Source organism: Corvus brachyrhynchos, unplaced genomic scaffold (assembly GCF_000691975.1).
Source record: "Corvus brachyrhynchos isolate BGI_N302 unplaced genomic scaffold, ASM69197v1 scaffold106, whole genome shotgun sequence".
In the NCBI taxonomy this organism is placed as follows: domain Eukaryota; kingdom Metazoa; phylum Chordata; class Aves; order Passeriformes; family Corvidae; genus Corvus; species Corvus brachyrhynchos.
In genome coordinates, this window is record NW_008238834.1 from 2054186 (window position 1) to 2066853 (window position 12668).

General features: G+C 38.5%; 1 protein-coding gene across 1 annotated transcript; it reads right to left on the bottom strand.

The window, feature by feature from the left end:
• Nucleotides 1-2474: 2474 nt before the first annotated feature.
• Nucleotides 2475-12662, bottom strand: RIOK3 (RIO kinase 3). Its single transcript, XM_017738315.1, has 13 exons — nt 12615-12662; nt 11751-11872; nt 10787-10932; nt 10552-10656; nt 9897-10006; nt 9045-9188; nt 8024-8151; nt 7434-7622; nt 6797-6956; nt 5707-5787; nt 5531-5620; nt 5171-5278; nt 2475-4071 (listed from the first exon to the last, which is right to left on the bottom strand). The coding sequence occupies exons 2-13, from the start codon at nt 11816-11818 to the stop codon at nt 3970-3972; spliced, it is 1431 nt and encodes a 476-aa protein (XP_017593804.1). The 5' UTR covers nt 11819-11872; nt 12615-12662; the 3' UTR covers nt 2475-3969.
• Nucleotides 12663-12668: the final 6 nt, after the last annotated feature.

The window sequence follows — 12668 nt, forward strand, 5'->3', positions numbered from 1 at the left end:
AGGGGCCGCTGGCGGGTGCCGGGACGCGGATCCCCGCTGGAAAGGGCCGCTGGCGGGTGCCGGGACACAGACCTTGGCCGGAGAGACGGCGAAGTGCGTCTGTGTGGTGCTTAAATTTCTACTTCTCCTCTACTAAGTTGTGCCTCTCCGCTTTAATCTGAAAGGTTTAAATTGGTCCGATCTCAGGTTTTGTTTTGGTTTTTTTTTTTTCCTCTCCTAACTTTCCTTTTCTAAGCCAGCGTCTTCTCCCTCTTGTGCTCGCTGTATCGCGTTTCAAAGGCAATGTAGCGGTGGGCGAGAGAGCCTGCGCTTGCAACAGCCGGGATCCCGAACGCTGGGAGAGACTGGGAATGGAAACGTGTCAAGCGATTCTGAACGCCAATACCCGAAAGATATCAGTGAGCTTAACAAATGAGAACGGAAGCCTGGCAAGCTGCAAAAACTGCTTCAGGAAAGGTGTGAATGCTGGCTAGGTGGTAAATAAGAAACACGTGGAATGAGCATAGAGGTACATTACGGGACCGCAATGCAAATATTTAGGAGCGAATCTATCAGAGAAGGAAAATTAAGAAATTAGGGGGCCAGAGTAAGATCTGACTGTAACAAGCGTCACTCATCAGGGCACCCCTCTAGCTGGGAGGATTTATTTTGCTTTTAAAAGCAAAGCTAGTGGACTTTAAAATAGTTAGGCAAGCAAAAACACTGTCTTTCTAAACCAAGGCAGCATTGTGTGGAGGCCGCAGGGGCAGGATGGGGCTTTTGGCCCAACCTTTTGTAGTGATTTTAAAACCAACCAACCAGAAACAATCTCAAAACTTCTATGTGGAGAAAAACAGGAAACAACTGCTTCCAAGTTCTGTCTTTATTTGTCCATAATTACTGCACTGTCACTATTGATCCTGCTCCTTGGCAGGAAACTGCTTGTGTAGTGGCTTGTTGTAATTCAACTCTGAAAATAGCCCTTATTTCAGGAACAATATTAATAAAGCATTATTGAAGTTAAAGTCTGGCTTGGTCCTCAGCATTGATGCTGAGCATATATTTTAGTTTGGAGAACAAAACAGCAATGGGATTTTTTTTGTTGATGCACTGGCAAATACCTTAGTTCACTAGATGTAAGCCCTACATTATGACCTAGATATTGTGTGAGAATATCACTTATGCATTTTCTATTTGGTTTAGAAAGGAAAATTTAAAAAGAGGGGAAAAGAAAAGACTAAGATCATAACAATTTAAAAATTTCAGATTAAAATGGTAGCACATCTTAGTATGGGAGAAATAGAAATTTAAGTACCAGATGCTAACACAGTATCATGCAAACGGCTGTTGAATGACTTGTGACGCAGTTAGTCCAGCTGCAATTTCACATCAGACTAGAGATACTAAAGTCACAACTAAGAATTACAGCAAGCTGTTTGTTCTGCAGAACCCTCCTGCATCATCAAAAAATTGGTAACTGGAGATGACAAGTATTTCCAAAGCATTTAAAGCACATTAAAGTTTATAATTTTTTACAAAGTAACAAAATTCATTGCTTGTTAGTCAGAAGTTTAGTTAATCCACGGTGAAAATTTAAGAAATTCTGCTGACATTTACCCTTCTCCTACTTCTCTAAAGAACAGCATGCACTTCCTGCAATTGCAATAGAAACTGAGGTATCTTTGAGGAGAAATCAGCAAGCAAGTAAATATACACACAACTTGAAACTCTTGTCATAGAAATAAACCTTAATGGCCAATTCCAAAACTAAGATTCTATTTGCTCAATAATAATCCTGGAACCTTTTATTTCAAAGGAGTCCAGGAAAATGCTTCTTTTAGCAAACTCGAAAACATGCCCAGGTGTCTTAAAATCTCCATGCAAATTCCTGAGCCAATTTTACTGATGGAAGTGAAAATATATTTATATATAATATTATATATATAATACATAATATAATTGGGCCCAACTGATTTAAATTAGACTCAAGGGAAATGGCTTAATTTATTTGGAGTGTGTTTTGTTTTTTCAAGCCTGTGCTAGACAGATTTTAGCAAGAAATTAAAAATGACAGTAACAACTGAAGCTTCAGCCAAGCAGGGGCCTATTTCAAATAGTAGCTCAAAAAAGTCCCTCCCCTTGCTTCCTGTTACTTCTGCTCTCTCTTCCTCTCACTTCATGCAAATAGCTGTAGCAATCATAATCTTCCTTTTACAAGAACATTTTAAGCTATTAGCAACTGTTCTGAGATTTTTTTCCCCTCTAAGAAATGTTAAGAGTACTAAAACTAGTTATAAGCCTGGAACAGGACTATCACTTTTTTAATAAAAAGCCTTCTCTGAAGGAGATCTAGTTATCTTTGACAACAGAAGCTTGTAGTCTTCTTGAAGTGGTTAGCTAACTGCAGCACTTCCCTTACAGTGGTCTGTTCTTTCCCTGATACCATTATTCTGGGAAACTGTTTCACTGAGAAATTTGGAACAGACTTAAGTATCTGAAAGATACAAGTTCCTTTATTTCAAAAGTAAGGGGTAAATGCAAGATACTTGTCCGATTTGGAAAAAGGAAGAGGATCCAAGTGTTGGGATGAAACTGGCAAAACCAAGGTTGTTTATTGTTCATGTAGTACCCACCCAAACAGTCATTTCTCTATTGTTGTAAGGAATTAGTGTAGTCCTACCCTAATATTGCTCTAGGGAAGCACCAAAGATCAATGAAGGCCTCTGTGATGCAAAGAACCATGCGAGAATACCACCACAAGATCTTAAGATTTTACTTCACCACCAGTTTTCCAACAAAAAGAGATAAAAAAGTCACTTTCACAGCACACTGTGAGAAGGTCACATGTAGCATCACTATATTCTGCTTGATAAAGAGCAGCATCAGAAACTAGAAATCAGTTAAAAAGAAGTTGATTAGAATTTCTTAATTCCAAACTATCCCACCATGTCAGTTCACCTTTAAATGTGTTGTTTTGGAGAGAAACATTGCTAGATTTTTAGAAGTTGCTGAAAAAAAAAAGACTGACATTAAGAATAAAAGCATAAAATAGACTGTGGAAACCAATATCAGTCATCATTATTTCTAAATGAAGCTTTTTTGCTTACAGGTGAAAAAAGAATACACAGATTTGTCTATGATTATCTTTAGGGCAAGAATATTTGATGCTCCAAACTGACATTCTAGGTAGAGATAGGATTATTATACAGTTTTATTTTTGGCTTGCACCAAGTTCTTGGAACCCTTTGTATATTAAGAGTGAAGCTACCTGAGCTGACTCTTTTATTATACATTGTTGACTCAGGATTTCCTGGCATGGCACCAAGGAAGTCCTCTGCTGGTTGGATTCAAATCTCTTTCTCATGTAATACCCAACAGTATTTACAGAGATAGTAGAGCCACCTTCCCTGTACTTCAAATGACAAGGTCCAGACTTTTGCATTTATAAATATATTACTTTGCTAAATAAACATTTTCATGCAATTGCAGTGCACAGTTTGCCTTTTCATTTTGCCCTTGGTGGAGATAGATGAAAGACATTGTGTCCATACACAATGTTTAATTAGTTTTTCAAGTTACATTAGGAAAAAAACAGAGGGACTCTTCTAGTGTGCTTTCCCACTAAATACTTTGGACAATACAGATGATTGAAATTTTTTTTTTCTTAGACTAAAAGATATGTAAGCTCTGAATCATGCAAAACATGACCACCTGAGCTACATTAGTCTAATGTAACTGGGCAATTGGTGAAAGTGTCAGTCTGTTCAAAGTGGTAGTGATAGTCCATTCTCACAGTGCCAGCCTGATGTGTGGGACAGGTTAAAAAAAAAGCAAACCACTGAGGCATCACCATATGCTCGCTGTGTTTTCCATTTTGGTATTCCCAGCCAAGCACTCTCTCGACATTGGCAGTTGACATTTACCACTGCACCAACATAGTTAGAAGCAGTAAATTTGTGTTCTGTTTTGTGAGCAGCTATAAACTCAGTGCTATTCATCATATATAGGTGGGTCTCCATCACTTGGAAACATTGACAGTTTCTTTCCATGATTCTGCACGTGATCTTCATTCATCTTCTCCAAAGCTTCAATCTAGAGAGCCAAAAATAAAACCATGCTGAAATCACAAAACCATGCTGGCAGCAGAATGCTTCTAAACAGCATTAAAAAGTAGCTTTAGAGGCCAGAGCAGGTATGTACAATGTTGCTATTTCAAAGATTCAGTCACATGTAACAGCTCCAATACAGCCAGGTACGCCTTGAAAACATCTGTTCTCAACAAGTTACTAAAATGAGCAGCACTCCTTTACACTTTGAAGCTATGTAACTAAAATGCACCAGTTAGAGGGGGGACTGGATGATCCTTGAGACTTCAGCTGTATTTCTCGGAGTACAGAAGTGTGCCTTTCTCCAGTGATACAGAGATCGTGGAACTGTGACACTGTGTTCCCTTTATCTCTTTCTTACTTTGACCTCCTGCTCCAGGAGTCACCTAATTTCCAGCTCCCACCTACTCCATGCTGGACTAGCATAAACCTGCAATTTCATTAGCAAATTGGGAAAGTAGAATCACCACATTGCCCTTACTTTAATTAGTAAATACGGAATGTTTGACAACTTGTTTTTTTTTTAAATCCGGTATCAGGATGCAGGCCTTGAGGAGTTACAGCCAAAGGTTGAAAATTAAAAGCCAACAGTGACCAAAGATTCCTAAGTCCATATTTACACTAGCATGATTTTAAGCTTCAAAATTAAAAATGCTAGCCTAAACTTTAAATTCAAATCCATTAACATCTAAACCATGAAAAATAAGCAGTAGAATGATTATTATTTTTAACCCAACTTTCCTTTTGCTGTACAACCTTTAATGTATGTAAGGCAAGACAACAGATTTTAAACTAAAACAGATCACTAGATTTGCCTTAATGCTGAAACGAAGCAACTATATTCAGTATGAAGTCTGTTCTACTTGGGAGCAGGGGCATCAGGAAAGGGGGTGGAGAAATCTGTCAATCTGAGTTTCTGTAAACATTTGTAGCAGGTTAAAATACTCAAGGTTTTAAAAAGAGATGCAGAATGACTGCTGAAACTTTACTCACACCAATCACACAAACTAAATGTGGAAAATTAAGGTATTATAATAGCTACTATAGCTAACCAAATTAAAATTGTTAGATAAAGAAAGCTATACCTCTGCTTGGAAGTCTACTTCATTGTCAGCTGTAATATTTAAACCTGAGACAGCATTGAAGAGTTCACGCTCATTAAGTGCTTCTGCCACACCTCCTTTCTGGAAGAACTAGTCAATATAAAGAGCACACATTAAACACTTTACTACACAGAACAAAATATTCCTTTGACTTCCCCCAGTTACAATACTTAGTCAAAATTAGATTTTTGTTTCGGTTGACCCACAGATAAACATAACTGAAAGAAGTTCTAGTGGTATAATTTTACTTTTCCACTTTTTTTTCCACTTTCAGAGAACACTGTCAGCATGGAAAATGCACAAGAGTAATCTTCTGTATAGCTAAGATATCACAGGTCCTACCTGTGAAACATTCCTACAGTCTCTGAACAAAAACTCAAGTCCATGAGGATGGGTTGGCTCCACAGACTGACTGACATCAATGAGCCAGACCTGTAGTGACAGAAATAGCAATTCACTTTGTATTAATATTTCACAGTAGATGAAACCTTTTCCCCCCAAATTAAGAACAAACTCACCTTCCCATCATGCCAAAGCATGTTGTATTCACTAAGATCTGCATGGACCAGGTTGCACTCCCTATACAACTGCTGCATCATCTGCAAGGAACCAAATTAATGAATGAAGTGTGCTATACTCCAAACAAATATTGCTAGCATGACTGTTGAAAAGAAAAAACAACAAAACAACCCCATCTTTCCCTTTCCACTCACATAATGTACATAATTTTTACCCAAGTCTTCAATACACTTCCATCCAGGGAATTGCAGCTTTGGCAAATGGCCAGCAAACTACATTTTTATCACTGAGCTTAGCTTTGGCAAAATAAGAAGAGTTACTCTGGTAAACTCATGTCAGCTCTGCCACAGTCCAGATGCAGGAGACAGATAAACATGTTCTCTAAATATACGTGTCATTTTCACTCCTATCACATAGGAAGGAAGCTTCACAGGTTGTAGAGACTGAATCCTAACCAGGACACAAATTCACTTGAAACACAGTTGTGCTGCTCACTGGTCTGATTCAGTTGAGACCTAGACCACTCCTGTTACCAAGCTGTTGCCAGCCAAGGGGTTGGTTGCCTGGTTGGGTTTTTTTAATATCTAGAATGTAATAGTGAGTGGACAGTTAGCCAGTGTGTGTTTGAACCAAGCAGATAATAGGAAATTAAAGTATCCACCATGCAGTATTCTAATTCATTCTCCAGTTTCTAGGTTTGCTAAAAAAGGTGGCAGGCAATCCACTGGAGAGTGCTTAAGCAAATTAAGTGTTTGGTAAACCCAGAAAGACTTCAGAGAATTTTCTAAACCACATATTGCTTCTATAAAAGGAGGACTACTTGCTCACAATTCCTCTGCTGCTAAACATCTGTTTGTCATCAAATTCCAGCATGTTTTCCACTCAGATTATTATATCTTTTTTTCAGTGCATAATTTCTTATTGATTCTAAGTCACATATTAAACAGCAGCAAAATAAGACTTTGGACTTTGTATCTTGAAAATTATGTAAGCATCCTGTAAAGTAAGTAAGTGCTGATTTGTCCTTACAGTTATTCCCCTAAAAGAAAACACAACACAGAATTGGAGGAGAAATCAGCATCATCTTACATTAAGAATCTGATAGTAGGCCTTTTTCATATCTTCATTACTAAGTGTTACATCCTTTAGTTTAGGAGCTGGGACTTGATCCTGGCCAATGAAAGACATAACCAAGACATGTTTCTTAAGGATAACCACTTGAGGACAAGGAATTCCTGCATTTTGCATTCTGTGGATCAGAAAATAAATACTGATTAAGGAAAACAGAAAAAAAGCTTAAAAGGTCCCAAAGTTCTAGTTCTCACTTGCTCATTTGCAATCTAAGAGCTGTGTGAGAAACTTAATCCAGAGTAAAAAAAGTCTTTGAGACAAATGAAAACTGAATAATTATATATATTTCACAGTATTTTACACAGGAAAATTCAGATCCTAAAGTCATAAGTGAGTCTAAAATGCTCATGGAATACTAATCACTTTTACAACTAGAGCCTGTTAACTTCATGGGCCTGTAAATTCTGCTGCAAAATCACTGAAGATGCTGACAATTTATTAAACTGTAAGAAATCACAGGCTTATTCAATCTGTGCCAGGTTGTGTATTACTTTGGCCTTAAAGTCAAACACCCAGACAACAGAGTATCTTCCTTAAAGAGAGAATAAGAAACTGGCAGGCATTTGGCAACTACACTTCCTTTTTCTTTCTTTACCTTGTTAAGTTATGCATTTCCTTCTCAGCCCACATACGAATAATCTTTCGTGGATTCAATTTACTGAAGCGGTCTTTAAATCTGTAGTCATCCTTAATGTATTTGTCACGGTTCTTGAATTCATTAAGAGTTGTTTTAAACACCTTGATGGCACATTCTGGAGGAATAACTTTATCTTCAGTTGCACTTCTCATGGAAAAAGACAAATATATAACAAAGTTAACTATTTACAAGCAAATGCATGGGTTTGGGTTTTTATACATTGCAACATACAGCAATTTTTAATATAAGAGAGGATCTAATTTTCTATCAAATTTAGAAGCAAACTTAAGTTTATAACAATTCGATGATTAAACTTATGAATGTTTGGGTTTTGGCATTTTGATTATAAGTTGTTTATCAAATAGATTACCTCTCCCAATTTGTTAAGGCACATCTTTTCAGATTTTATTATTATCTGCATATACATGAATACAACCTTTTAATCTTGGGAATAAAAAGGTGCAGATGTTTAAATACTTGTGTGTTTTCTGCTTTTTAAGTCATCTCTGGTACTTAAAGCTATCATCAGTAACAAACAACATACTCACTTTCCTCCATAGGCATGAAAAACAACAGATTCTTTTCCTGTGCTGATGCAGCCTGTGATGGTCTCCAGCATCCCAGAATTGACCATCTTGTACAGAAGTAAACGTGTTTTAGGATCCACTGCTTTCTCCTACAAGAGATGAACAGAATGAATAGGCAAGACATGAATACTCAATTCAATAAAGCAATTCTTTGCTTTACCAGGAGTTTAGAATATTTATATACCACAAGAATTCAACTAAGTGGAAAGAATAATGTATTAATAAAATTCTCTCAACTGACAGAGGGGGAAAAAGAAGCCTGACCAAAATAAACATATGAAGCAAAGCCAATCTGCTCCAGAACTGATTTAATGATTTAATACTCTTAGTTTCCCATCAGCAGTGCAGCACATAGAGTATTTTACTAATTGCACTTATAGACTGAGGCTCAACAGCAATTTCTACAGTGTTTTCAAGGAGTCTTTACGAATCATGAATCACAATATCCCAAGTATTATATTCCTTTTATATAAGTAACAATAAACCAAAGCAAAACACACAAATTTGAAGAGGTCCACATCAGGAATTACCAGAGGCCCTACTCCAAACTCACCCATACAGTCTATCAAGTAAATTCCTAAATTATTACGTCAGTTGGTCACCTCATCTTCCTGAAACTTGTTATGAAGACAGATATTTGGAGCCACATGGTTCAACTGCAGAGAATTAGTCCTCTGAATATTTCTATAAATAACTTCCAGGCAGTTTATTCATTGTAGTTGATTAAGAGACAAGTTTAGAAAGACAAAGAGAAAAAACCAGTAGCTGCTTGCTTGTACTTCAACATGGCTCTCACAGTAATGCAGCTCAAATAAAGAGCTTTTTTTTGTAGGAGCTGGCTGATATAATTTCCTTCAGCAATGTTAACATAATATTGCTTAGCTGTTTTACTAAAAATGGAATGTTGCAAGAAGTTACCAAAGCAGTGTTTAGCTATTACACAAGATAAGAAGTAGATAGAGAGACTTTATTAAAAACATACAGCAGTGGAGTGCTCCTTCTTCTCATGGAGCCTTGCACTTCGACGTTCCTCAGAGTATGCATGCTGTTTTAAGGCATTGAAGACTTGATTTGACAGCTTTAAGTCCATCCCAATTCCATCCCCAACTTGGAATTCAGGTGCAAACTACAAGTAAAAATAATAAGAATTTAAGCATTGTTACTAGCAGACACCAAAAGTTGGCACAAACAGAAATTTCTCATCCTGATTTGGAAAAACCCAGGATAGATTTGGACCTATGTGAAACCCACTTGTGCGATGTTGTCACTATGTTAAAAAACACACTGTTTTAAACTCAGAACTCAAAGTTCTGCCCAAATTGATATGAGGTAACCTAACATCCTGTAAAAATAGCACTTGCAGCACTTCCTTATTTAGAGAAGTTGCACCAGTTACCTTAAAGAAAATGAAAGGTATGTACTACAGATAAACAGATTGAAAAGCTGTAAGTCAAACAATTGACTGAAACACTTGGCTTATCAGACAAAATTAATTAGAAGGAAGGTTACACAATATCTATGCTTTTCAAAAATAGCTTTTGTGTTTTATTTGCCTGTGTGCCAAACTTGCTGACAGTTTTGTTTTGCCAAACCAGTTCTTGGGCAAATTCTTGAATTGCTCAATAACAAACTATTATTAAACAGAAACCACGCAAAACTCCAACTGCCAAAGTAAAAAACCAATAAACCAAAGACTGAACTGCTTTCATCCAACAGGAAAAAATAAAAGTCAGCACCCTACCCAGTAGCACTGGTAGACAAGCATTAGCTCTTTGGCTGAATTGCAGCATTCCAGTTTTATACACAAAGTAAGTTTCCCTAAGTTTTCACTTACATTTTCCATGCGAGCAGTGTTTTTTCTTCCACATACCACTTCATCATGTTTCGTAGTAATGTCTTTTCCTTTTCCTATGAAACCCCTTCTTGGTGTAGTAGTAGGTTTATCTGCCAGCAGTGAGAAAAAGAAACCAAATTTTACATCTAAACAAACATAACCAATGCTCATACAAGTCCCACAACGTCCACAAAAGTAACATAATTTTATTTATAAAACAGAATAAATTACTTCAATTGTACAATCTTAATACAGTCTTCTCTCATCCTAAGCATGACAGCTTCTTTGGCTATGTTACAACTTACTTCTCTGTCTTCTCTGGGGTGTCAGACACATTTCTGGCATGCTAAGACAGGAGTATTCAATATCATGTGCAGATGATATGTAAACATATCATCCAAATGTAGATGACAGATAAGCACATCCCACAATACTTCCCATGTACACTGTATTTTGCCAGATTCAGCCACTGAATCCAATATACTGGCAGACAGAAGTTACCTGCCCAACCTCCTGCTGACACCTCCCATTGAGGTGACCTGATTTTAAATGCAGCTGGTGTGTCTCCTTACACTAAAACAAGACCTAATTTAACTATGTCATATTCTCAGGTCTACTGACTGAAGAAATTGCATTGTTTAAAGCTGTCACATACCTGCTCTGTACGGATCATGACGGGTATCCTGCCAATCAACCTCATCCTCTGAGCTGTCACTGTCATAGGGATGCACCTTCCGATAATTTTCAAAGGATATGGAGACTTGAGAAACAAAACAAATAAGCATGTCTCTGTGATTATCAGGGCTTTGCTACTTCCTCACAGCTCCATCAATTTAAGCTAAGGGCCAAGAATAGCTCCAAAGCAAAAACATTCCTTCTGATGAAGGTACCTTTGCTATCTCCATTGATCTTCTTCTCTTCACGCCGAAGCTGCGCATCATATTCCCTGTCAAATTCCATCTGCAGCATCTGAGCTAGCATTAGATCACTGGAAGTGTCAATATTTTCTCCTGTAATAAATGGTCCTTCAGCAGCACTATATAAGATGAAAACAGAAATTTTAAAAAATTAAACACAGCAATCTAAGTGGAAACACTGTTTTCTACCACTTCCCCAGTCTATACAACAGACTTCATGCAGAGCTGCACAGAAAGGAATGGATCTCAGCTGTCTGCCTCCACTCCAAGCCAACACTAAATATTAATAGATCATGACTTCATTTCTCTTTGCCACTCATTTACAATGCAAATTTTACTTAAACTTTTGCTTGTTTACCATTCTGCAAGAAGCATTAAGCTCTATTTTTAAGATGTCCTTCAGAGAAAAGAAAGAAGGCATACAGGTGTATGCATGTGTATACTTATTTATATGTTTAAAAAATCCCAAACAGTGTTGCTTTGTTCTGCTTCACAGGAAAGATAGTCAAAATTTGTGCAATTTTAGAACTAGTAAGTTCTTGGCCTTTGTTTAGAGCTTTCAAGTAATAGGAGGATACAGGTGATATATCTAATAGCTCTCAAAATAACATTGCACACTGTTAAGAAGAGTCCCTAAAGGGGTAGAAAAAAACCATTTCTGACATTCTCTAAATATAGCTTACAGACTGCTAACACCCCCAGAAAATGCAAAGAAAACCTCACGAAAGAAGGAAGAGCAACAGAGAAGAGAATCTAAGGAAGACTTTTAGCTGGGGAAGCCATCTTCACTGAAGAAGATTTGAAGAAGCAGAGTTAGGAGGCAACAGGCAAATCATTTACTATATTGCTATGCACTGAGTACATTGTAAGAAATTGCGTGTGAGAGAGAAGACGGCGTCACAACTATGGAAATCACTAATCCAGGACTTAAACTTACGCAACCACTTCAGGAAAAGCAGTTCTTTCTTCTTCCAGCTGCAGTTCTTTTGCCAGCTGTTCACTCATTACATCAGCAAGAGAACATGATATTGATGTTGTGCTAGGGGCTCCCCACGGACACTGGAAATAAATATTTTTTTCAATTCAGCAAGCCTTGTGCAGTGGCAACACAATAATCAGGATAACTAGCTATCACTGGCTCCAAAATAAGCTCATGTAATGGAAGGGCTCTTCTACAGAGGAACTATGGGAACTACTCAAAGAGTAGCTTCATAAACTCAATAGGGAGAACTGGGGTTGAAAAACTGTTGATGGTCACTCACTAACGAAGGAAAAAAAAGTCAGTTTGTCAGTCTCAGTACCCTCTGGAGACAGGGGTAAAGCCTTCCCAGGAAGTTTGCCCACAAGCAGACATACAGCCTATATAAAACTTCTCTTGGAATAACCCAACAGCAGGGGTTTACGCACAGCTTCCTCCTCCGCTTCTAGAGCCCTGAAAGGTCAGCTAGCGTAAAACTTGCCCTCAAAACAACAGAGGGACACACACACCTCGCTCGGGGAGGCGGGGGCTGGGGAATGACGAATCCCAGCGAGCTGGGACTCGCTGCCTACCGCCGGGATAACCAAGCTCACTTAGCTCCAGTTCCCTCGGACGGAAGCAATTCGGTTATCAGGCTGCCACAGCAGCTCTCCCCACCAAGGAGATAACTGCCGGTACCAAACCACGCTCGGGTCGCTCTGCCGAGTGACCGTGACTCTGGTGGTGCTGGCACTACCTCGCAGCGCCCTCTCCATGGCCTCTCTCCTCCTGCTCCTCCCCGGAGCCCGGACAGCGGCCCCGCGGCGCCGGCACAGCGCTCACCTTGCTCTGCCAGGCGGGGCCCGGCCCGGCGTCGGGCGCGGCGGCGGCGACTCC

Bases quoted from the DNA above. Each gene is read 5' to 3' on its own strand.
- RIOK3 (XM_017738315.1), bottom strand. From the start codon at position 11,818: ATGAGTGAACAGCTGGCAAAAGAACTGCAGCTGGAAGAAGAAAGAACT. The intron at 5,621-5,706 runs GTGAGTTTGTTC...CTGTCACTACAG, and splicing joins TGCTTTGGCATGATGGGAAG to GTCTGGCTCATTGATGTCAG. The intron at 5,279-5,530 runs GTAGGACCTGTG...TATATTGACTAG, and splicing joins ACTGTAGGAATGTTTCACAG to TTCTTCCAGAAAGGAGGTGT.